This window comes from Triplophysa rosa, linkage group LG4 (genome assembly GCF_024868665.1).
Source record: "Triplophysa rosa linkage group LG4, Trosa_1v2, whole genome shotgun sequence".
Lineage (NCBI taxonomy): Eukaryota > Metazoa > Chordata > Actinopteri > Cypriniformes > Nemacheilidae > Triplophysa > Triplophysa rosa.
Window position 1 is genome coordinate 27,644,194 of NC_079893.1, and position 24,190 is coordinate 27,668,383.

Below are 24,190 nucleotides of genomic sequence, written 5' to 3' on the forward strand. Positions count from 1 at the left end.
CCGACCCACTTAAAGAGATGGTGAGCAGATCGGCAACAGTATCACGTATACTGACACCTGGAAAACCTCAGGAGGGAATTTAGTAAGCAAACTGCCACGTTTGCGCTTTTTTTAGCATCCGATTTACAGAAGGAATTCATTTACAATCGGGTAACAATGCAGACGCGCAAAAATGCAATCTGCGATTTCACATCTGTTGGCTGTTTTTGCGTGATAGATTGTAAAAGATGCAGCAGACTACCACAATCCAGCGTACTTCACTGCGATACTACCGCGTCACTCCACGACTGCAGTCCAAGCAGCCAAAACGGCTCTTAAAATGCCGAACGTACACTTGTTTGTACTGCTCGCCTTGATATATGCCCATGTATAACGGTCTCCTCCATCATTTGATGAATTGCTGCTGTCTTGATGAAAGGAAACTTTACATAAACATCCCTTGAAATGAAGAAATTGGAACGTAACATTCGGTTTATTGGCTGAATTTCGCAGCACCGGCCTTGATCTATAATAAGCCTCATTTACATATAAAGGTAATGTGTTTGCGCTAAAATGAATGACAGTGTTATTTCAGTGTGTATAGCAGCACATTAAGCACCTGTTTGAATTTGGTAGTTTGTTAGCGAATAAGGTGGTTTTGGCGCTTACATTATGTACGCAAGGGGCAGTAAAGTGAATTTAAAGTGAATTTGGCTTTACTTGTCAGTAAAACATCATCTGGTTAGGAAACGCTGAGCTATAGTTACCTTAAACATACAGTAGAATTGTAGTCAATGATGGCCAAGAACTGTTGCAGTTTTAAGCATGTTTCCAATTATCTTACTTTATGTTCATCACAACGAAGAAATTTATACGGATTTGGAACAACTTAAGGGTGAGTAAATGATGGCAGAATTTTCCTTTTTGGGTGAACTGTTTCTTTAAATACCCTTAAAACCATAAGTACCCTTAACTAGACAATCAATGAGCTCGGTTTTCCAGCAAAAACATTTTGTAGCACCAAAAACGCATCAACAAGAAACTCTATTCCTCTATTGATCCTGCAATAACCCTTGACAGGTTATAAATCTATCATCATTCACTAAGATGTTCTACACACATCAAGTTAAGGTTACTTAAGGTTAATTCATCGACAACCAGAATTGTAGATTTATATGCAGCACAGCCACATATTGATCGGGTTAGAAACCGTCCCATTTTATCCCCTGGCCCCTGCTGTCTTGATTGATTCTAAGGACTGAGATCAGTAAGCCGGTGCTCACGTTCCCAAACATCCTCTTCTGAGAAGGGCAAATATTTTATTCGAACATGGTCGCTCATGATGTTCCTCCGTTTAGAGATCTTCCGTGTTATCGTGGACGGACAGAAGAGCTCCTTTTGTCAATGTTTGGACTTGACAAAGTGTCTCGCACCATAGGCTCGCTTCTGAATTACAATTCTGGAGGAATTATAGAGTGAATTGTAATTTTAGCTGTTTTTTAAAGGAAAGTTTCAAAGTATGAACATTTGGGGAAATAAAAAGACCTGAACAAATTGTTGACATAATAAAATAGTAAGGAGCTATAACATTATGGATATACAGTATTTGGTGTTGAAAGAACTTGAGGAGAAATTCCGCATAATTTCATACCTTACTGGAATTAGTCTCAAGTTTAGTCTAAAGTCAAAACTCAGTCTCTTCCCCTGCTTGTTTAATATACTGTACATGGGGGTGGGGTTCATGTCTAATAAGTAGACGGTGCGGGCGTGGCATCTTTCCTGCATTAATCTCTTTGATTGACAAGGAAGTAAAAACATTTACGGTTTTTGCTTTATTATGCATGGTATTTATGTATTGAAATGTCCGACTTTTGAGTGCAATAGTGTATCTTGGGTATCAAATTTGAGACTTCAGATCTATAGTGGATTAGTTTGGAGGGGAGAAGAAAAAACACGACACTAAAGCAAAAGTTTTAGTGAGAGTTTCAATCTCGGTGAGAAGCAAATGACATATTAAAAGACTAAAATATAGAGAAGCCAACCACTGATTTACCCGTCCAGTTTTATGTCATTTGCCAAAAATATTAATATTGACAATTCTGCTGTCAACATATAATTTGATTGTCGTGAAAAACAACTCATTTTTATCTCATCAAGTGTTGACAGATTAAATGATCCCCTCATTTCACACAACTAACCTGTTCCATAACAGCATCAGGTTATTTTGGCCCACCACCGCATTGAGCTTGTATTGATATGTCGATGCATGTCCATCAATACGTCCATCTCAGCACACGAGGAGCTCGCTGGGCGAAAGTCCCAAGGGCTCGGTTCAACATCTCATTATGAGGAAGCCGAGATGGGGTTGAGACCTGTACTGATTGTAATTCTCCCACAAATGTAACGCCACGCGTCGGTGGTCGGCTTTCCAAGCCCCCTGCCGCCCCGAAGAAGAACGCACTTGAGTCGTACATATACATACAGCGCTCTGTACATCTTGCCCACATTTCACACCAGATTGCATTTGTAAATTGCAATCTAGATAACGTGCTGGGAATTGTCAATTGGCATATAGATGAGAGACGGACAAGGTTATCTGCATAACTGTGGGTGTCTCAAAAGCAGGGTGGGCTGACGAGGAGCGCTTTCGAGATCTAGACCTTAATCATTCCTAATCAGACACAAGTGTTGAGAACAGGCTTTGATTGTCGAGTATAGAGGACAAGGAGTTTATTGAAGGGTGAAATCGGGTGGTATGCGGTTATGAGGCCTGATATAGCCGAATCAAACTTTCATACTGCGCTGAAAAAAGGAATTTTGCAACTTGTCCAATTTACTTAATTTAAACAAGTTAATTCAACAGTATTTCAAAAAAAATGTTTTCATGTTCAGTAATCTAACTTGATCCATTCAAGTTGAGACTACATCAATTATTTGTGTTGTGTTATAAAATTGTTAAAACTGGGCAGAGGAACATTGCTTTTTTTAGTCTATGAAGATGTTTATAATAAAATAAATTTCGGAAAACCGTTTTTAAGGAATTCATCAAACAGTGGGTTACACCAATAAAATTCATTATAGATCCATTTTTGGTCTTGAAAATCAGCATTACTACGGCAGATGAGACCGATACATAAATTCTCATTCTTAGCTGTTAAGCTTCCTTGTTCATAACACAACAGCATTCACCATCAAACTTTTTTCAACCGTTGCTCTTCATTTAACTAGGCTAGCCTATCATATGTCAGAGGTTTCATAGCTGCTCGCCAGCATATCGGGTAGAAGTACCTTTTTGTAAGTGCCACTGTGTCTGGCATTATCAGGCTTGAGAGAGAGTGGCCATGCATTCCATTTCAATAATCGTGTCAAGTGTTATCTCGCCCTTATTGCAACTTGCTAAACAATGATTTATTGCTTGAATAACCACTGTTTTCTGACACATCCTTTACTTTAGACCCGGCCCTGTCAAATACAGGGAAGTTCATACATGCATTCAGAGACTCTATGAGATACATACAAAGTACATATAGACATCGTCTTTGCCTATTTCCCTGCGTTTGCTTCTCAAGTTATGCACACACGCGCAGAAACAGTTTTGCATTTTCCCATTGTTGGGGTCTGAATGATTACCATCATTGTAGATCCCTGCTGAGAAAACGTGCGCTGCTTAGCAGGCAATCTGCATTGAAGAAATCAAAGCACACAAAGTGTATTAAATTATGGTAATTTCAATATTATTTTGATTAAGTAATGAAATTAGTTTTAATAAAGCAAACACCTTTGAATAAACATAAGTATTTGTTTGTAATCAAAAGTCGAAGTCGACTTCAAAGTATCAAAAGTTTAAAAAAGTATCAAAAAGTTTAATACTTGAAGTAAGTGAAACATTAAAGATGCTGGCACTTTTTTGAAAGATTTTTTTTAAGATGTTCTTTGTAAAGAAGCCTGACACACAAAGGAAATAAACCCACCTCCTGTCATTAAAGAGAAATGTAATTTAAGCACAATTAATATAATGAGAGGTGTTAACAAACAACAACTGAGCAATTCATATTTCTATCTTGGGTATTTGGAAAGAACTGAAGTTGTGTTTTATTAAAGAAAATGCCTTAAATTTAGCTAATTACTATGTAGTATAGATTGTTTTTGTTGGCAGAATGCACAGGGTCATATAGGTCGACTGTGTTTGCCCCTGCGGGTACATGCTAAAAAGGTCATACAATTTTAAATTTGATGTAAATAAATAAATATAATCAAATAAATACATTTTTCCTGCTTTTCGTAACAATTTGGCTAACTCATTGTGGCCCTATGAGAGGCCGAGCATCGTGTATTGGTGTAGTTCTTCAGAAAAACACAACGTGAGAGTTGCTCCAGTAAGCAGATTCGGTTTAATGATCAACAGAAAAGGTCCTTGAATTACAACTTAAGTCTCTTCAGCATCAAAAAAAGGTCAACTTAAAGTTCTCTACTGCTCTTGTCGTCTAGCAACTGCTCTACTCTCACACCAAACAATGTGTCTCATTAGTTGCAGCAATCCTCTCCTTTTAGCAGTCTGGGCTTTGTAGTTCTTAACAGGCGGCCATCTTGCCTCCCAGCTTCCGATGTGGCGACCTGGGAGTTGTAGTTCTTTCCCAGACGGGCCCTTGTTCCAGCCATCTTAGGGGAATGTATCTTCCCTCTAACACACGCCCTCTCATGATGCCACATCATATAAATTCGTACAATCTTATTAGTACGTTTTAGTACAATTTGCTTCATCGCCCTGAAGTTAGGGGTTGTTTTTCTAACAATTCACATCATACAAACTCATACAAATTAGCCACCTTGAAACGGTTACGAATTCCCGTCAGATCAGGTTGTCACTGCCTGAGCAACTGCCATTGGCATGAACAGGAACGCTGACTGAAACTGTCACCTCAGGATATTCCAGACCTCCTTGGTAAATAAAGGAAGAGCCCAGGGAGAAACGGGACTAGTGCAGACACCAGCAGTATTCCGGAGGTCCGTCTGTCAGCGCTGAGGGTCTCTCGCTCTTTCTCTCTCTTGTCAAACGCTGCGTCGAGGGTGTCAGCATGTTCCAGCGTGTCATCCGTAAGAAGAGGCACACTTTGCGCTCAAAATTGCTCATCAAGGCCCTTGTTTAAAACTATTCTCGTGTCTGAGTGGGATATTGATTTATGTAGCGTCCTGCATCAGAAGCCAGTGTGAAGTACACAGGGAAAATCTGTAGCCTATGCAGCAAAGACCGAGTATGCAGTGAGAATACAAGTGAGGAGGAACTGTTTTAATGTCATGTTTTACAGTTAAGTCTTACCTTCAGGAACTGGTCCTGTTTTTGCAGATGTCAGAATTGCACTTTCTTGTTTTAAGCATAAATCTATCTAACAAAGTGCAAAATCATGAATTTATAAAAAATAAACCAAAGAATATCCTCTTATGTCATTACTATATGTCGTATACAGTTTTGATTCTTGTATACATTTATCTTGTTATAAAGATGGTATGTTACTTGAAAAAATGCATTAATACTTAATATTAGGGTTAATATTGATTGTTTTTATTGATTTATAAGTAATATACAATAATACACATATTTAATGTTCGCTGTTAGCATCTCTCTTGGCATCCCGTATGCCCTGGAATGGGCATTCAAACCTCACTGGATATAATTAATCTGGTGCGATGGTGGACTGCATAATTTATCACAACGTCTGAGTCACACTGCCATACATAGAGGCATTAGCTAATGATTTGGCCAGTCTTTGTGTTTGCATCCAGGGGGTGCAGGTTTGGGTGGAGAGCGGGGCTTTAGAGCTGTTGTGTTGCAGTTAAAAGTAGCAAGGGCTTCTGTTTTATGAGGAGTGCGCTGCAGAGGTTTAATAGTTGCTCATTGTGGGGTTTTTTTGTGTAACACTGCTACATTTGTGACCTGAACCACAAAACCAGTCGTAAGTCACATGGGTTTATTTGTAGCAATACCCAACAATATATCGTATATAATACCAAGGGTCAAAATGATCGATTTTTCTTTTATTTCAAAAATCATTAAAATATTAAGTAAAGATCATGTTCCATGAAGATATTTTGTGAATTTTCTACCGTGAATATATTAAAACTTTGGAGTGGATGCAGCAAAATGGCGGACAAAAATGGCCGGAAACACAGTTTTTAGTTAGTTTAACTTAAAGAGTACATAACTAGGGATATTTAAGGTCCTACTTTGGTTTAAGGAGTGTCCAATAGGGATGTAACGATTCACCGTGAGCCGGTTGAAAATCGGTTATAATGAGTGACGATTCAAATCGGTTGAGGTGTGAACTGAATCGCAATACATTTTTTGAACAGCAGGGGCCGCTATTTTCACTGCAAATCTAAACGTGGACATGCTGATATTTCTTAAATGCAAAAAAATCCAAGAAAAGCTCAGCAGTATTAGTTTGTTTATATTAAAGAGACTTTTTCTATTATTAATTTGTTATAAAATTGCAGTTTAGTTTTGTTATTTGAAATAAAACATTATTTTATCATACAAAGAAGCGTGAAGCATTTAAGAAATAATGCAAGGGAAGTTGTTCATTTCTAATTTGTTTCAACTCATTTTGTAAAAATAAATCGTGAGTAAATCGTGAATAAATCGCATCGTGAGATCAGAATCGTGACTCGCATCGCATCGTGAGCTGAGTGAATTGTTACATCCCTAGTGTCCAACAACAAGTTTATGTACATAGAAGGTGTAAAAACACTATTATTTCATAATAATAGGCAGTTATTCTTACCTTACTTCTTGACTGACTCTCAAATGATTCGTTTCGCAATTCATCTGTCTAATCCCCTCCTTTCCGCTAGCTTAGTCTGATGTGATTGGTCAGATGGTCTAGTCTGCTGTGATTGGTTTACCGCAAATGAGGCTCACGAGCTACAGTGTTTGGGGGAGAAGAGTTAAGTTTTCGCGTGCAGTCCTAGCAAAACGTAGGCGGGGACTATATGTAATGACGTAGATCCGCGGTGGTTCGTGAATCGGACTAGGGACGACTCGTTTGCGTGATTCAGAGTCGACTCCCTTTTTTCCAAGCCAATAACTTTGTTATTCATTCACCTTCGGATTTACAACTTGGCAGACTGCTTCCTTTAAACACGGCAACATTATACACTGCATGACATGTAATTTTCATCATCTTATGTTATGTACTCTTTAAAAGTACTTAAAAGTGCATTTCTGTTGTATTCGTCTTGAGATTGATTTTACTTTCTCGTTTATTTTTTTTATAAAATACTCAAAATCTGCTGTCAACATGCACATAAGAGGCTTTGATCCTCTCATCTTGCGTTTTAACTTTTAATACAATTAGTTGGCAAAGAAAACTCCTGTATTATTTATTTATTCATTTGTGTAATTTACTGTTACTTATACAAAGAATAACTTTGGTGACCATGATTTTCCTGCAGCAAACACTGTACATCTCTCAATGCCGTCCAACGCAAAAGCTTGGCTTATGAATATTCATTCATTTACCTGATTGAGCTGTGAAGGAAAGTTACGTAGGAATGTCAGCATGACCTAATTAATATTCATGAGATCAACCATCGATATGTCATGACATCACAAGCGCAGCCCTGGCTTCAAAACTTGAGTGTCAAATGCGCTGACAGTTGAGTATGAGACCCCTTGAGGGATAATATAATATAGAAAAAGTTAAGAGACAACTCCAAAATTCTTTTTGAGTTTTTCTGAATTGACTATTGGTATGTGTTTAAGTAAAATACTCATTTTTGTTTCATTCTGTGAACTAGTGATGACATTTGTATCATCACATTAGTGATCATTTATTTGCGTTTAATTTGAGAACATTGCCTCAAAATAACATTTGTTATTTTCAACTTTTGGAACTTTTTATTTAATGTTTCGAACATTTTTATGGACAAATCACTGTTACAATGAAAACAAAATACAGTCATAGTAAAAAATAATCAAAAAATAAAGGAAAATAATAATAGTAATATATATATATATATATAAATAATAATACTTTTTTTCAATGTTTGCAGACCTTGAATACTGTAAAGAAAAAAGTTCAGTTAATTTTCATGTTTAAACAACACGAAATTAATGTTTTACATTTATTTTAGGATCAGTTCAAACGGGCATATTTTTCTTAGGCGGAATATATAAAATATATAAAAACACGAAGAAAGATACAAAGTTAGTAACTCTGAATTTATTCCCATTTTTATTTTTTTTATTCGCCATCTCACACACTTCTGGTAATTACTGTTCAGTTTTCGGCCCTCTTGTACTGTCTTGTTAACATTAGAATGTTTACTTTACCTACAGCTGATGTCGTCATGTTTAGGTTGTCATCTCCATATGTTGTCATCTGTTTACTATACATAAACCCATACTGCATAGACAGACCTGTCAGATGAACAACTGTCTGATGATCTGACAGCTTTAAGCTTAAATACTCTTCCTTATCTATCTATCTGAAATCTGTCTGTCTGCCTATAGTTTTTCACTTGGCTACTGTGGCTGCATTTAGTTGAGTATTCTCTGTGTGTTCTTTATGTGACCTCCAGAGCCACAGGAGATGGTGGGTGTTGTTTATTTGTGTGTCTGCATTAGTGTGTGTAAGAGTTATGCTTGAGGACTTTTGTCCTTGATTTTTTAAGCCAAGGACAAGCACTAGAAAGTGAGAGCAAGAGGTGTAAAGCTCTGCCGGCGTATATAAGATACACAAACAACTCATACCAATTTCAACATCAATTACAACCTGAACTTAATCTTTTAAAGGATTCCTATAATTTTTTTCTCTATGTGTGGTCTTCTTCATTTTTCTCTTTTCTTTCTTTTTTTGCCGCTTTATTCTCATTACCTCACCATGACAAGACAAGTTTCTGACAGACATATCATCATACATAGACCCAGTGCTTGAATTGAAAGGGGGCCGGGGGGATCCGGGTCCCCTCATAAGGCATTACCACCTATAATTTTTTATAATAAAGATGACAAATCTTAAATTTGTGTACACAACATATGGTAAATATTGAAAATAAATTATTTACTATTTTAGAAATTTTTAAAATAGATTTTTGGCCCCCCTCAAGAAAAATATGTCATGCCCCCATATGTCATGATTCAGTTCGAGCACTGCATGGACCATCATTTTTATATTATGTATTTATATGTGTGACATCAAGTTAAACATTTTGGACTGAAATAAGTTTTAGGTTCCCTTTAACAAGTTAAATAACGTTTTCATCAAGCTATTTGCTTACAAAAGCAAAACACAGACTGACCCCAATCCAAGTTGACAACTGGTGTTATAATGTGTATAGTGATGGTTAACACAGTGTTATTGACCGTCATACATCTCACATCTTGTTTCTCGAGTGTTGAACAGCCAGGCGCAAGGTGCCCTCAAGGTCTGCGAACAGTGTGATGCAGTTGTATCGACACTTAATCCGAAACCATCTGGCCCCACACCTCTGGGCCAACAGCTGTTGCGTTCCCTTGCGGAATAAAGACACTGACATCATTTTGATTTTCAGAATTTTTCTCAAGGACCCTTTTCCCTCAGACACCTCTTTTGGACATTTTTATGCGACGTGTTGCTACACATCCAACTGTGTATGTTAGCAGGAACACCATGACATAGTAGCATGTGTGTGTTGCCAAACACTTTTAGTAGCTGTCCTGCCGATTCGTGAAACACAGGAGAGGGGAAAATTTGCGCCGTTTTCTGCTTTTAAGAGTCCTTCAAAAAACATGGCACTGGGAAACCCTTACTAGAAAATAATAACATATTTTGGTGTAAAAACTTGTTTCTTTCCATCAGTGGATAAACAGTTTTGGGCTTTAAAGAAAATTTGTTTAATAGGACCAGGTTGGGCTTTTGCATGATGGTGTTGTTTTGGCATCTTCCATCTGGGATGGTTCACCCCCCCAAAAAAGATATTATAATCGTTTATTCACCCTCATGTCAATATAAACCTGTATGACTTTCTTTCTTCTGCAGAACACACAAAAATACACATTAAAGAATGTTGGTAACCAAAGAATGGCGGTATGTACTGACGTGCCTATTGGTTTTGTGTCCGTATATTGGAAGTCAATGGGTTCCACCTTTGTTTGGTTATCAACATTCTTCAAAATATTCTGCAGAAGAAAGTCATACTGGTTTGAAATGACAAGAGGGTAAATAAATAATGAAATCATTTTCATTTTTCGGTCAACTATCCCATTAAACAATGTTAGAACCACAATAAACAGCTTCATGTCCTCACTATGTTTTAGTATGTATGTCAATCTGATGTTTTAGATCAAATGTTTGCCCTCAAATAAGATGTGACATGCAATGCTTTCCAGATCTGCAAAACACGTTTGACTATATGATTGATGAAGTTTGAATATAATTGACTGCACTGTTCAATAGATACTCCAGCGGACCAACAGCATTGAGAATTGGCACGCTCTGTTATGCGACATATGCCCACTGCAGTGGCACTTGATCTGACAGTAGCTGGAATCAGCAAGGCCACCTACAACACTCAACATATGTACCAGAATTTAGCTCCTCTGCGAGCTCACCGTCATAATAGCTCTCTTCTGTAAAAAAAAACTTTAAAGGGTGAACAAGTGACCCCACATACAGACACATGATGAAAAAGAAAAGCAAATATGAGGAAAACTGAGCTGTTACACGCAAACAGCCCTCGATGTGTTGGAACATCATTTATTTTGTTACTCTGGGGGCTTAGAGATCCTAAAAGGTTTGGAGACATTTCATTTGTCTTTCCTACTTCAGCTTTCTTCTTCACACATGCTCGGCATGCGGCTTAACCTCAGCAGCAAGCACGCTAGAATTTGTACTTTGACCCCAAAATTTGTGGTTTGTTGTTTGACCCAATAATCTCAACAAAAATCAGACGAAGGACGGCGTGTAAACAAAGCAAAGTTTAAATCGGTCTCCTGCTTCCAGTAGCGCTTAAAAATGGAAACAGCTAGAAGCAGAAGATAAATGTGCTTTAGACGGTTTCATCTTAACAACATAAACAAACGTTAATGCGCATGCGCACTTTTGTGACCCCTAACTGAACTTCCGGTACACATTCACAAACAATAGAGTGCTTTTAGATTATTTCTGATAACAATCAATAGAAGTCCCCATTCAACGGCATACATAGCATATCATCATACTCATCATCATGAAGTTCTCTTTCGCGTCTTACAGTGAGGGAAATAAGTATTTGATCCCCTGCTGATTTTGTAAGTTTGCCTACTTACAAACAAATGAAGGGTCTATAATTTTTATGGTGGGTTTATTTTAACTGATAGACACAGAATATTAAAAAAAATCAGGGGAAAAAAATGTTATATAAAGGTTATAAATTGATTTGCATTTCAGTCAGTGAAATAAGTATTTGATCCCCAAGCAAAACATAACTTTGTACTTTGTGGAGAAACCCTTGTTGGCAAGCACAGAGGTCAGACATTTCTGATAGTTGGTCACCAGGTTTGCACATGTGTCCGGATACATTTAGTCCACTCCTCTGTCAATCTTTAAGGTTTCTTGGCTGTCGCTCAGCAAATTGGAGTTTTAGCCTCCTTCACAGAGGTTCTATAGGACTAGGGTCTAGAGACTGGCTAGGACATTTAATGTGCTTCTCCTTAAGCCACTATTTGGTTGTCTTGGCAATATGTTTTGCGTCTTTGTCATGTTAAAGGCTCATCCATGACCCATCTTCAGTGACCTAGTTAAGGGGAGGAGGTTCTCGTCCAAGATTTTACGGTACATGGGCCCGTCCCTCAGCCCCTCAATGCGGTGAAGTCATCCTGTATACCTGTAGCAGAGAAAAAGCCCTAAAGCAGAATGTTTCCAACACTGTGCTTCTCTGTAGACATGATGTTCTTGGGCTCATAGTCAGCATTTCTCTCCCTCCAAACACAGGAGTCCATTTTGGTCTCACAGCAGTGCCAGCACTTTCGCCAAAGCCTTTTCTGAATCATTTTGATGTTCATTGTCAAACTTAAGACGAGCCAGGCGGGCCTTCTTGGGCAGGAGGACCTTGCGGGTGCTTCAGGATTTCAGTCTACTGTGGCATAGCGTGTTACCAATGTGTTACCAATGTTTTGCTTGCTAACTGTGTTCCCAACTGTCTTGAAATCATTAACAGGCTTCTTCCGTGTAGTTCTGGGCTGATCTTTAACATTTCTCATGATCATCTTTACCCCATTGGGGAAATATTGCAGGGAGCTCCAGAACAAGGGCATTTGATAGTTATTTTGTATATCTTCTATTTCCAAATAATCACACCAACAGTTGTCTCCTTCTCACCAAGCTTCTGTCTGTAGCCTATTCAAGGTTTGTGCAGGTCTCCAATCTTGTCGCTGACATCCTTTAAAACCTATTTGGTCTGGACCATGGTGTTGGAGAGGTTGAACTGGAAGATACAGATTCTGTTGGCAGGCATCTTTTATATACATAACAAGCTGATTTAGGAGTACTTTCTTAAAGTGACAGGACTAATCTGTGGTCCATATAGGCACATAACCAATCTGTGGAGCCAGAATTCTTGCTAGTTGGTAGGGGATCAAATACTTATTTCACTGACTGAAATGCAAATCAATTTATAACCTTTATATAACATTTTTTCCCCCTGATTTTTTTTAATATTCTGTGTCTATCAGTTAAAATAAACCCACCATAAAAATTATAGACCCTTCATTTGTTTGTAAGTAGGCAAACTTACAAAATCAGCAGGGGATCAAATACTTATTTCCCTCACTGTATATATGTTATTATACTGTAAAATACACACTCTGTTATGTCAAAGACACAAAAGGTTCACATAAGCACAGTCCGTTGTGTTTTAAATGTATATCCGCATCAAAAAAATGTTTTGCCTTAAAGTGACAGTAACCTAATACATCTGTGTCACATATTAAACAGAAAATGAAACTTTTGTAGCATTCTTTTTTATTTTTTGTAGCATATATCTTTGTCATTGCATATTTATTTTATACAGTGAAGACTGTGCAATGTTTTATTTTTATTGATCATTCAGTTTTCATCTTGAATGCTACTAGACCTTAAATAGACCTACTTGAAACATTTAATTGTTGTTCAAAATTGAATTGTTCATATTTGTGGGATTATGATGATAAGTCTATATAACCAAAGCATTTTTCAGTACAGTGTAAAAGTGTCAAAATAAAATGGTGCTATATAAAAATAATATATAAAATATGCATTACAGCAGTTTCATGCAGTCTTCTTGATATTTTTTCAAATAATTTATTTTGGGGCTGGTTATTGATCACCTATAGTATGGCACCGATATTAGATTCTGGTACCATACCGAAGCCAAAATTTTGGTATCGAGCCAACACTAATAGAAACCGAGAAGAACCGTTACTTGGCTAAACTTGTCTCTCCAATATTTTGAATTTAGACTCCGATAGCAAACTCAACCGCTAGATGTCAATGAACCACGCGGTTTGTTTAAATGCGACCAAATACAGGACCCATTCAACAAATTGTTTATTTAATAAAATGAACATACAACAAAATTCTACAAATAGTTTATTTAATACAATTATTATACAGTAAAATAATAATACAAATTAATGTTAACATAAATTAAACAACATATACTGTAAATAGTTATAGTATTAGACACTAGCCAAAAACAAACCGGAAGTTAACTGGGGGTCAGGCGCGCACGCGTCCGATGAAACGGAAGCTTCGTATATATATGTGTGTGTGTGTGTGGGGGGGGGTTTAAAGCCACAATATGGAATAAATTTGTTATGAAATATCCAGAAATCACTTGCACAGTGTGATATATTTCATACAGTTGTGCACTTACATTATCCCAAATGTTCCCAAGAATGAGCAAATCCAGAGAAATTCCTATTTAAAATAATGGCCCGTCCCTTGTCTCCATTGTATTTGTCGCATATCAGTGACTTAATATCCGCTGCTCCGCACTACCCTCAGTTTCCGGTTATATAAACTACGGCAACACGCAAATGAGGAAGTGGTTATACAGCATCTGGGACGCAGCATCTGTTGTTCTGTTATTATGAATCACGATTACTCTTTTCCGAGTGAAGGAAACCAAAAAAAAGCATAAACGTGGGCCAAATAAGGCAAGCAGGCTTATGGACAAAACAAGGATTAATATCAGCGTGGCATTTTCTAAATGGAGAGAGCTTCGCGACCAACTTGGACTCGACAGAGACTCCGCGCTTGCATGTGTTTTAATAGACAGGTAAGCAAAAATTTGTTTATTGTACACGAAATACTCATGCACCGATTATTTGAATAGTTATGAATCCAGTTACCCTATGAAATACAGTATATTAGATTAGATTAGATAGATTAGATTCAATTTATTGTCATTGCACATGTACAAGGCAATGAAATGTGACCTCTGCATTTAACCCATCCAGAGAGTAGTGAACACACGTACCCCCGGAGCAGTGGGCAGCTATCACTGCAGCGCCCAGGGAGCAAGTAGGGGTAAGGTGCCTTGCTCAAGGGCACCTCAGTTGTTACCCGCCGGCCCTGGGAATCGAACCGGCAACCTTCTGGCCATGAGTCCGACTCTCTAACCATTAGGCCACAACTGCCCCGTCGCACAATAATATGTCGCACAAAAATATGTAGCCAATAATGGCACTTGTAAATACTGTGGGTTCGTTCCAATTTACTTTTTAAACGACTACTGTATGACTGTTTTAAACACGTAAAACTGTGTAGCATTTCGCTACCAAATCAATGGACAAAGTCCAATATCAGTCGCGGGCTAACATAGCATTACATTCCACGTTTCTTGCAAGCTAAGTCACTACAATGATATAAAATAAAATTCATTCATTACCTTGTGAACATGATGGGCGATCTCCATACGCCTCTGGATGGTGAAAACGACATGTCCCATAATTCCACTCTCCTACATAATGTCATTTAGCTTCGCCTTTTGTCTTTTGTTGTTGTTGCGAAAGTGCGCCATCTAGCGGTCCAAATATTCCATATTGTGGCTTTAAAAGTTGTAATGCATCTGTAATTAAAATCACACAAAGGCACTTGTAGTTATCACATAACTCCACCTCCTCTTTTACAACTAATCCTGTTTAAATAGGGCTTTTGAATTAGTCACTGCTCTTAGCCTACAATGAACAGGTTTTATTGCCTTCAAATACTCTCAGCTATTGCCAATGTTGCTTTTATAAAGTGGGTGTATAGAGACTGTGGCTGCATTTTGCAGTGGAAAATAAACTAGTACAGATGTGATTCAAGAGCTGTTTGGTCTTGGCAATGCTGAGGATGGCAAGTCACTATTTGTTAAGATCAGTAAGTCTTATGTCGATTTCTTTATAGCTTTCACACCCTTCTCCCACATGTGAAATTGGGGCCGAATTGCTCTCGCAGTCCCAGACCGGGACAGTTTGGATGACGACACCTGCTCTAGTGCAAAATATATTTTTTTCACTGGGAACAATCTCACACTGACCATGTAGGAACTTTCTTTATATCATGTTTCTGAGACACTTACTTGAAGAAGCTTTTCGGAAAGTTTTGGCCTGTAAATACATTGGAGCTGTCAGTTTGACGCCATCTTAAGTCTCCAAAGTAACCAGTTTTATGTTTTTTTTAACACAGAATTGGTTATGTAGTTTTAATACTACCTATCCGCATTGAAAGTCTGGTTGGGCTATTAGTCCATCTTTTTGCATAGCTGTATGTGTAATTGTGTGTATGCACATAATTCAACGTACATAAATTATATTTAAGAGAAGTGCGGAATAACATCACTGTTTTTAATGAGCTCAAACAAAGTACACAAAGAAATAAGCTGGAGTCTGTGTAAATGAGGCAAACTAAATCTGAAATGGAGGGTTGTTTTTAAGAAAATAAGGGTTTAAACATGCAGACGGATTATGCTCATTACTCACAGGAACATGTTAGCGCAATATTAAAATCAAGTTGTTTTCAGTTTTAATGATGTACAAATATGGTATACATTAATGTTATGGTGTTTTAATTGTAAGTAGTACAAAATGCAAAAAAAGCAGACTTTTATATTCAAATAAATGTACCAAATATATCATCAAAGTATTTAAAAGTTTTTTTGTAAAAATGTGCCGTTCAGAAGTTAAAAAATATGTTCGCTGTTAACAACTTGTTTGCTGCTGTTTGTTAAAATGTTTGAAATCTGCATTTTAAGATTTTGCGAGGTTAAATGGGCAGCTTTACAAAGTGTTCAGATTGTTCCTGTCATGGCTCTGCTTCCTTAGTCATGTTTTTCTTGGTCCTGTAGCAGAGCCATGACAAAGTCTTTGGTTATGTGTGGAGAGAAACATATTGTTGTCCGTTTGACTATAATATAAGTTCTCTCCAGTGTCTTGTCATTGGCCCCATTCCTCTCGTTTCCTCGTTATGTTTCCCTGAGTGTTTAATGTCCCACACCTGTCCCATGTCGTTATCCCTCGTTTGTGTTCCTATATTTACCCTCATGTTTCTTTGTCCTGTGCTCGTGTATTGTGTATGTGTTCATGCCGTCGCCCGTGTTCCTGTGTCGTGTGAGAACTGTGAGTCTTGTGTTTTTGCTTTAGTTTTATCCTGCCTTGTTTTAGTTTAAGACGTTGTGTCGAGTTCCTTGAGTTTAGTTATTTGTCTTGTTTTCATTTTGCCCCCTCGTGGGAAGTCTTTTGTTTTATATATATATTTCTGAGTTCCGTTTTCCCCATTGTGGGTGTTTTGTTTCTGTTTAAATAAATATATCTGTTAACCCCTTCACTGCCGTTGCCTGCGCTTGGGTTCTCTTCCACCACGCTCTGACCGTGACAGTTCCAGTATTAAAAATTATTTACAGTATTCACTTCTGGATTACCAAGTAGAGGAAACTGCCCTGAGGAAATTGTCTCTTTGACAGCCCTGGGTTCTTTACAGAGTTATTATAGTTTTGTTTTTAGTTTAATTTATATTTTAAATTAGCTTTATTTTTAGATTTTTAGTTTTTGTTAATTTTAGTAAAAAAAAATAGCAATTTTGTTAAGTGCTGGAGTGTTAAATTTGTTTATTTTTTGTTGCTAAATGAGATATATTTATTTTTATTTTAGTTTTAGTTTTTTTACTGTAATTTTAGTTATTTCAGTTTATTTCTGCATGCAGCGACATTTCAACTTTTTGTTTAGTTTAAGTTTTACCAATCATTTTTAGGCCAATATTTTATTTGATTTTAATAAACAGAAACGTTTTCTTTAAAACGTTTTAGTTAAGTAATATAACCTCGGTTCTATAAGCACATTTTTCCAACAAAAAAAAATGCTTGTCATTTTACAAGATTGCTGACTTCTGATTGGCTGGCATGTTGTATGAATGAAGTTGTTGTTTTCAAGAGATGTGATGAGGTTTGGCGTAGCAAATGACTTTAATTGCATTTTACACTTTAACTGTATTTTCAGTTTTATTGGATTATTTGGGTTTTCGCTGGAATTTGGACATGGACATTTTTGTTGTTGAAGATAAAACACAAGTGTTTGGGATGATTGTCCAGGTTTTTCCATGTTTTCCAGCGAACTGAACTAGGTTGCCTTACAGTGTTTTTCCTGTATATTGCACCATCCATTATTCCTTTAAACAAGAGTCACAGTCCATGGTGATAAGAAAAAAGGTCCACAGCATGATGCTATCAGCAGCATATTTCAATAAAGGAACAGAGTTTTTGAAGAAGCTGCATTTCCCGTTCAGAACATTGTCATGTCCCCATTAATGTATAGGCTACACACTGTATGTCTCTATATTGTAGATAAAACGTTCAACTTACCATTTGTAAAGATAGAAATAACATTAGATTTCCCAAGCAAGCAAAAATACGGGTGAATTTTTGTTGAAGCGGGTGATGCCATGCTACAGTAAGTCCCCAGGTGTGCTGAAATGAGACTTGTAAAATAAAAAAATGGCAATTTATAACGAAATACTGTAGGTGTATAATAATTTCTTGCCTTTCATATAGTCGAAATGTTTCAAACACAACTGGCTTTCTTGGGAATATTGTTTTAATTTGTAATAAATGCATAGGTTTTATGTTCCCAATATCACTTTCCATCCAGGCAAGTCTTTTATAATATCCCTTTAACCAAATTTGCATTTAGTCATTTAGCAAACGCTTTTATCCGAAGTGACTAACAAATGAGGAACACGGCGAGCGATTTATCATACAGCAGCCCACAATGCTCATAGTACAGCGGTGCCAAGATTTCAGAGTAAGCTGGAGTGGTAGAAACCAAAGCAGAAGTTGAAATGAGTACAGAAAGAGAACAGAACGAGAAAAGTTTGTTTATTTATAGAAGTGTTATAATGACGTCATGCTTTTGGAAGTCACATGAATTGTTGGTGCTCATGAGACTTACTTATGACTTACATGTGATGTACTGTATTTTGATGGTTTTGTGATCATTATCATTTTTTTTGTTCGAAAACACTTAGATATCGTCGCTGTCGGACGGAATCCTCGTATCTCCAAAACCATTATTTTTCAGGAAGTTAAAAAAACTGCATATTTTTTGAGTTATTAAACATTGTATCGTTAAAGTTGGTATTATATCTTATATTGCTATCATATACTGTTGTGTACCAACATTAACACAACATTTCCCCAAAACCATGTTTAATCGGAGATACAAGGTTTTTGACTTGGGAGCAGGGAGATACGAGATTACGCTGTCATTGATAAGAATGGTACGGACACAGACGTCGCTGCTGCCAGCAGTGTTCATCAAAGTCTGCGGTCGCGTTGAGCCTTTTGACAATAGACGAGGCTTTAAGAGCTAATGAAAGCTAATGATTGTGGTTACATACATCTTCCTAAACTCTATTTTAAACGTTAGAGCTATGAGTGATGCAATACCAAAATAAAACGTTAAACAGGCTGTCTAATATAGGCGGAAAGTAATCTGCACGCAAATAAAGTCGGCGGTCAGCTGAAGTGTTCAATGGAGTTAAGAGATTTGCTCTCAAGCTATTTTCAACACTTTAGATTGGTTAATAATTTGTAAAAATAACAGACCCACATGGGGACTGACCAATAGCATCGATTTGTGAAAAAATATGAAATTGACCAAATTTGGACATAGGAGGTTTCCGCCCAACAGCGACGCTATGTAAAAAGATGGTTTAAAAAGATCAAGTTGACGCACATGAGGTGCATGGAAAGTCTGGAATACGCTTGAACTCTTCAGCAGTGTTTTGTAAAGAAAGTTGCCAGTGCCAGCATGCTTTATCAGATTCAAAAAACGTTCATGTTGTATAAACATGCCAACGTTTAATATACATAAAACAGAAACAGAAAATAAAGAACAACGTTTTTTTCTTTTGCTCATTTATTTATTTTTATCAATACCCTATACCATGTAACATTAAAATCCAGGAAACATTGTTTTATAAATTATTTAAAATCTTTACAACAGCAGGGAAAGATGTTTTTTTAAATGTCAAAGTGTATGCAATTCTACATAACAGCAATGACCCACATTTATGTGAATTTTTGTTAAATAGCTGCGTCTTGTTCTCATCTAACCACAGAAATGCACAGGTTCAGTGTTATGTGTTTTGGCAACGGCAAGCTTCGTTTGAGATGTATTACAGCGATCTCGCTGTGTTTTACTGGTGCACCTGTGCTCTGATCACAGTTACTGAACTGGATGTGAATGCCAAAATGGCCCTTCAGCACAGAGCAAGAGTCTGGAGCTCAGCGGTAAAACACACTTCCCATTCTTACCTAATTGACTGTAAGATTTAAAGAGTTTCCTGGTGAACTAGTGGCTTGTGTAGAAACTTGTATTATTCTTTTTAGGTTGGATAAGGATGTCATTATACCAATGCTTTGAACGGTTGAATGGTTCTTTACCCTTTTATCTTTTTACCCGTTCCCCGCACAGAAGACTGCGAATACTTGTAACAGTCTCATTAATGGTTGGAGCCAGGCAAGCTTTGTGTATATTTACTGTCTAGACTTACCAGATGTTAGTGGACTAAAAGGTCTGATCAGCATCGCTGAAAGGATGCTGTAGGATTCGGCTTGCCAACTGCCGACCGCTGTTTAACCGACTACCTTAAGACTGGCCTTAAAGGGCCAGTGCACCAAAAAAGGAAATGATATTCCCATCATTGACATTTTTCTCTCGTGACAATGATAGTGACTGACAAGCTTTTTCCCTACACTGTAGTTATTGTAACTAGTTCTGTAAGAATCGATGAACTCATCCCCCGTAATGATCGGCGTTCCTTCAAAGCGCTTTGAGGTTCATGTAGGTGCGAATTCTCTGACGGAGCACAAATAGATCGTACGTTTATATGATTCTGCTTTTTTGCTCTAGGCATGAATTTTCCCTCTCTTGCTGTTTCGGATTTTCCTCGAGGAGTTTGACTGACCTAGTTAGCGCTCGCGCACCTTTAGAATGCTATAAAGAATATTTACAGTGCTGTAAATAGATTCGGCATGAAATGATTAAGTAATGAGGAGATGAATTATTAGGATGTAAAGGAGTTAGTCTGATGCATCATTTAATGGTCTTTCACATTCAGATGAAGAGCGATAAGATGTGATGAATTGTGCGTTTTGATGTTTATACACAGTGATTTATCTAGCGCTTGACATGATGAATAAATCTATAGTAGGCCTTGTTCTGGTTTTGTGGAATATTTTGTTAGAGTAGGAGTTGATTTGGGTTTTTCTGCATGTAAAACCCAGTCATGAGGTTTTTTCCAAATGGTTTGCCTCAAAGCATCCGTCCATCCATCCTTTCATCTGTGCATTTGTTTTTTTAGATGTTGTTTGCAGGTTTTTAGATAAAAAATCTACCTTATGTTAACTAAGAACCAAAATCTGATCAACCATGTCAAAATTATTTTTATTACAATTATACAGAACCCACATGTTTTGTTTTACAGGTGATCCTAATGCTGACCAAACTGTATGACTTCAATCTGGGCAGTGTGACCGAGAGCTCCTTATGGAGGTGAGGATAATCTAAACTTTACATTCACAAAGGAAACATATAAGAGACCAGGGAGTTCGTACACCATCAGTTTAAGAACTTTTAAATGATCTACAAGATTAATGTCACTATATTATATGACCACGGCCCCTCGTGAGGTTGCAGTGTACGTTGAAAGAGATTTTAGCTTGGTTTTCTCATGCAGGGCCACAAATACTTTCATCTTACCTTACGAATGATGGATGATTAACAAAATCTATCCACAACTCACGGCAACAGTTTAAAATTAGCTAGTATAAGTATAGAAACCTGGCAAGTATAAGTACCGAGTATAATTTTAAGTAACTGTTTATGAATTTGAATCATAAACATACATTAACATCACAGAGCAAAAAAAAAAACTATTTGAGTAGTATAAGCAGGGTTGCCAGATCTGCAAAAGAAAACCAGTCCAATGGCTATCAAAACTTCCCTAATGACCAAAACTCTGTTACACTGTTGTGCATTACCCACAATTTCTTTACAGTAGCACTGTAATTGTACAATAATGTAAAGAACATTCTGTGAAAAATATAGCCTTGATATCTTTAAATATTGACTGAGTAAGACCACTTCAAAGATTAAAATCATACACTGTAGTGAAATTAATGGTAATTAATGGTAAAAATCTAACTTTGATTTTCATTATCTCACAACTAGATTTTGAGACTTTAGCCTGGTTTTCACACCTTACCGTTGAATGAAAGATGATTAATAAAACCGTCCACCTTCAACCCGTTCAATAAAACAACCCATGGCAACAGTTTAAAATTAGCCCAATTCAACAGGAATCCTGGCAACCCTGGCATTCACAGACTCGGCAACTCTTGAGTATAATTTTAAGTAATTATGATTTTCAATCATAAACATACTGTTTAAAGAATTGAAGTTTGTGGTTGGGGGTGGGGTGTATTCATCCATAAAATGTAAAATCTTTCGGTTATTAATCGGTTAAAACCCACTATGCCTACTGTTACATCCCACCCAGGACTGCAGTGGGTTGAAGGCACTTCACTTTTTTTGTACTTGACGTTAATTTATGCAGTTTAAGAATAAGTTGTAGACTTGTAAACTACTTTAATTTGTAAATGCCAAATATGGAAATGTTATATCAAAGTTTGAGTCGCATAGCCTAAACAGAGAGTTGGAGACGCAGAAGAAAAAGTGTGTTAAAGGACTCTGATGTACTCTCTTATTACATTCAAGTCGTGCGATACAATGCTTTTGTGAGTGTTTGTTCTCAAGTTGTTAAAGCATTTAAAAAAGCAAGGAGATAAAAGCAAGAAGTATTTGCTTTTGAGAGGTACACAGTGTACAAAGAACTTGTTGCGAGTCCCTGTGGAAACACAAAGAAGCTGATAAAAACAGTGTTATATGAAGAATAACAATTAAAAAAGAAAAAGGTTTCTCTGCAGTCGCTCTGAGACTAAATTTTTGTGTGTGCAAACCTGTCCTGTGACTTTTAAAATGACAAAGAATTAATAGTTTGATGAAGCTACATTAGCTGATTAATGGTGTGTCTGTCATTGATTGACTTTGTACCCTTTATAGATATTCAGCTCGTAGCTCATTGCTCATTGAGTGGATGCCATCTATATACATCAGACCTGCTTATAGGCGCTCATGTTTTACGATTTTACTAATAAGAGACCTAGATAGCACAGGTACATCAATATGATGTCTGCTAAAGATCAGGTCTGGAAAATATCTGCTAAACGTCTTAGAAAGAGCAGGTTTACATACATTCTAAATCATAAACATCTTACAGACATCTTCTAGATGTCTATATGACATCTGAAAGCGGACGTCTCAGAGGGGTATTGCGGANATTTGATTGGTCACTGCTCGGCTTTGTAACCAGTAATTCCCGCCTCCTTTCATTTGATTGGCCACCTCACTTATTTTGATATTGCAATGTTGCGTTTAGTCAGTAATTTCACAAATTTTGACACACACCTCAGAAAAAATAGTGGGCACGGCCCTACGTGAGAAAATGGATGTGTGTCGTGAATATATCACAAAAAAAGCTGTAATTTCGTGTGATCTTTGGGGCCCCTAGTGGCGACGAGGCCCTAAGCAGCCGCTTAGTTCGCTTATAGGGAGGGCCGGCTCTGATTGCGGATGAGCAAAAAAATGAAAAATAAAATACGTCTTGCAGATGTAAGTGCAGGCATCAAATAGATGTCTGCCAGATGTATGTTTGCTATCAGGGAAGCAGCTTAAAGGGAAAGTCCATCCAAAAATGAAAATTCTTGCAATCTAAGATGTATGTAACCTTTATACTTTAGCTGAAAATAATATATATACAGTATATAATATGCATACATGTCTTCTGAAGCTATACAATAGGTGTGTGTGTGTGTGTGGGAATGGTAAACCCTACGGTATGGGGACAAAATGTCCCCACAAAGATGGCAATATCCAAAACCCTTGTCCTTGTGGGGACATTTTTTTGTCCCCATGAGGAAACAAGCCTATAAATCATACAGAATTAACTTTTGTGAAAATCTAAAAGAGCAGGAAGTTTTTTGTGATTGTTAGGTGTAGGGGGTGGGTTAGGGGTAGGGAATATGATACACAGTTTGTACAGTATAAAAACCATTGCGTCTATGGAATGTCCCCATAAAACATGGAAACCCAACATGCGTGTGCGTGTGTGCGCGTTTGTGTGCATGCGTGCTTGTAAAAAGATTCATATTTTAGTTTATTTGGCAAAACTGAAACTATAACAAGTATATTCAAGTTCCTAATTTATATATGATGATACATCGATAAGCTCAAATCTTATTGGTTAAGTCATGTGACATAAAGGCCACGGGACATGCAAAGATGTCGAGAAGCACTTTCGACATTTATTTATTTATTTCATATTATTATTATTATTTTTTATCTTATAAAATTTGAAATGTATTTGTTTAACATTTTGATTTCAACTCAGAATCTGCTAGCTTTTCTTTTCTATACAAGGAATGGTCAAAAGGCTCAAGTCGCCTTGAACTCATTATTCGTCATTATTCACTGATATCGTCGCTCTGTCCCCATCAGAGTTTAAGTTGCGTTTAATTAAAAAATGTCATTAGGTGCATGAGAACACATTGCGCCAAGTTTGACTTCATCAATTGGTTCTTATGTGTCATGTGACTGATCACAGCAAGTTTAAAAAAA

The 24,190-nt window shown here is 37.1% G+C and overlaps 1 protein-coding gene across 4 annotated transcripts in view; it reads left to right on the top strand.

The window, feature by feature from the left end:
* LOC130552705 (VPS10 domain-containing receptor SorCS1) overlaps positions 1-24,190 on the top strand; it is a 150,583-nt gene that overhangs the window by 62,388 nt on the left and 64,005 nt on the right. For all 4 annotated transcript variants that reach the window (XM_057331195.1, XM_057331193.1, XM_057331194.1 and 1 more), the window contains exon 2: positions 20,940-21,007. In XM_057331195.1, coding sequence (XP_057187178.1) covers positions 20,940-21,007 — 68 coding nt within the window. The remainder of the gene's footprint in view (positions 1-20,939; positions 21,008-24,190) is intronic.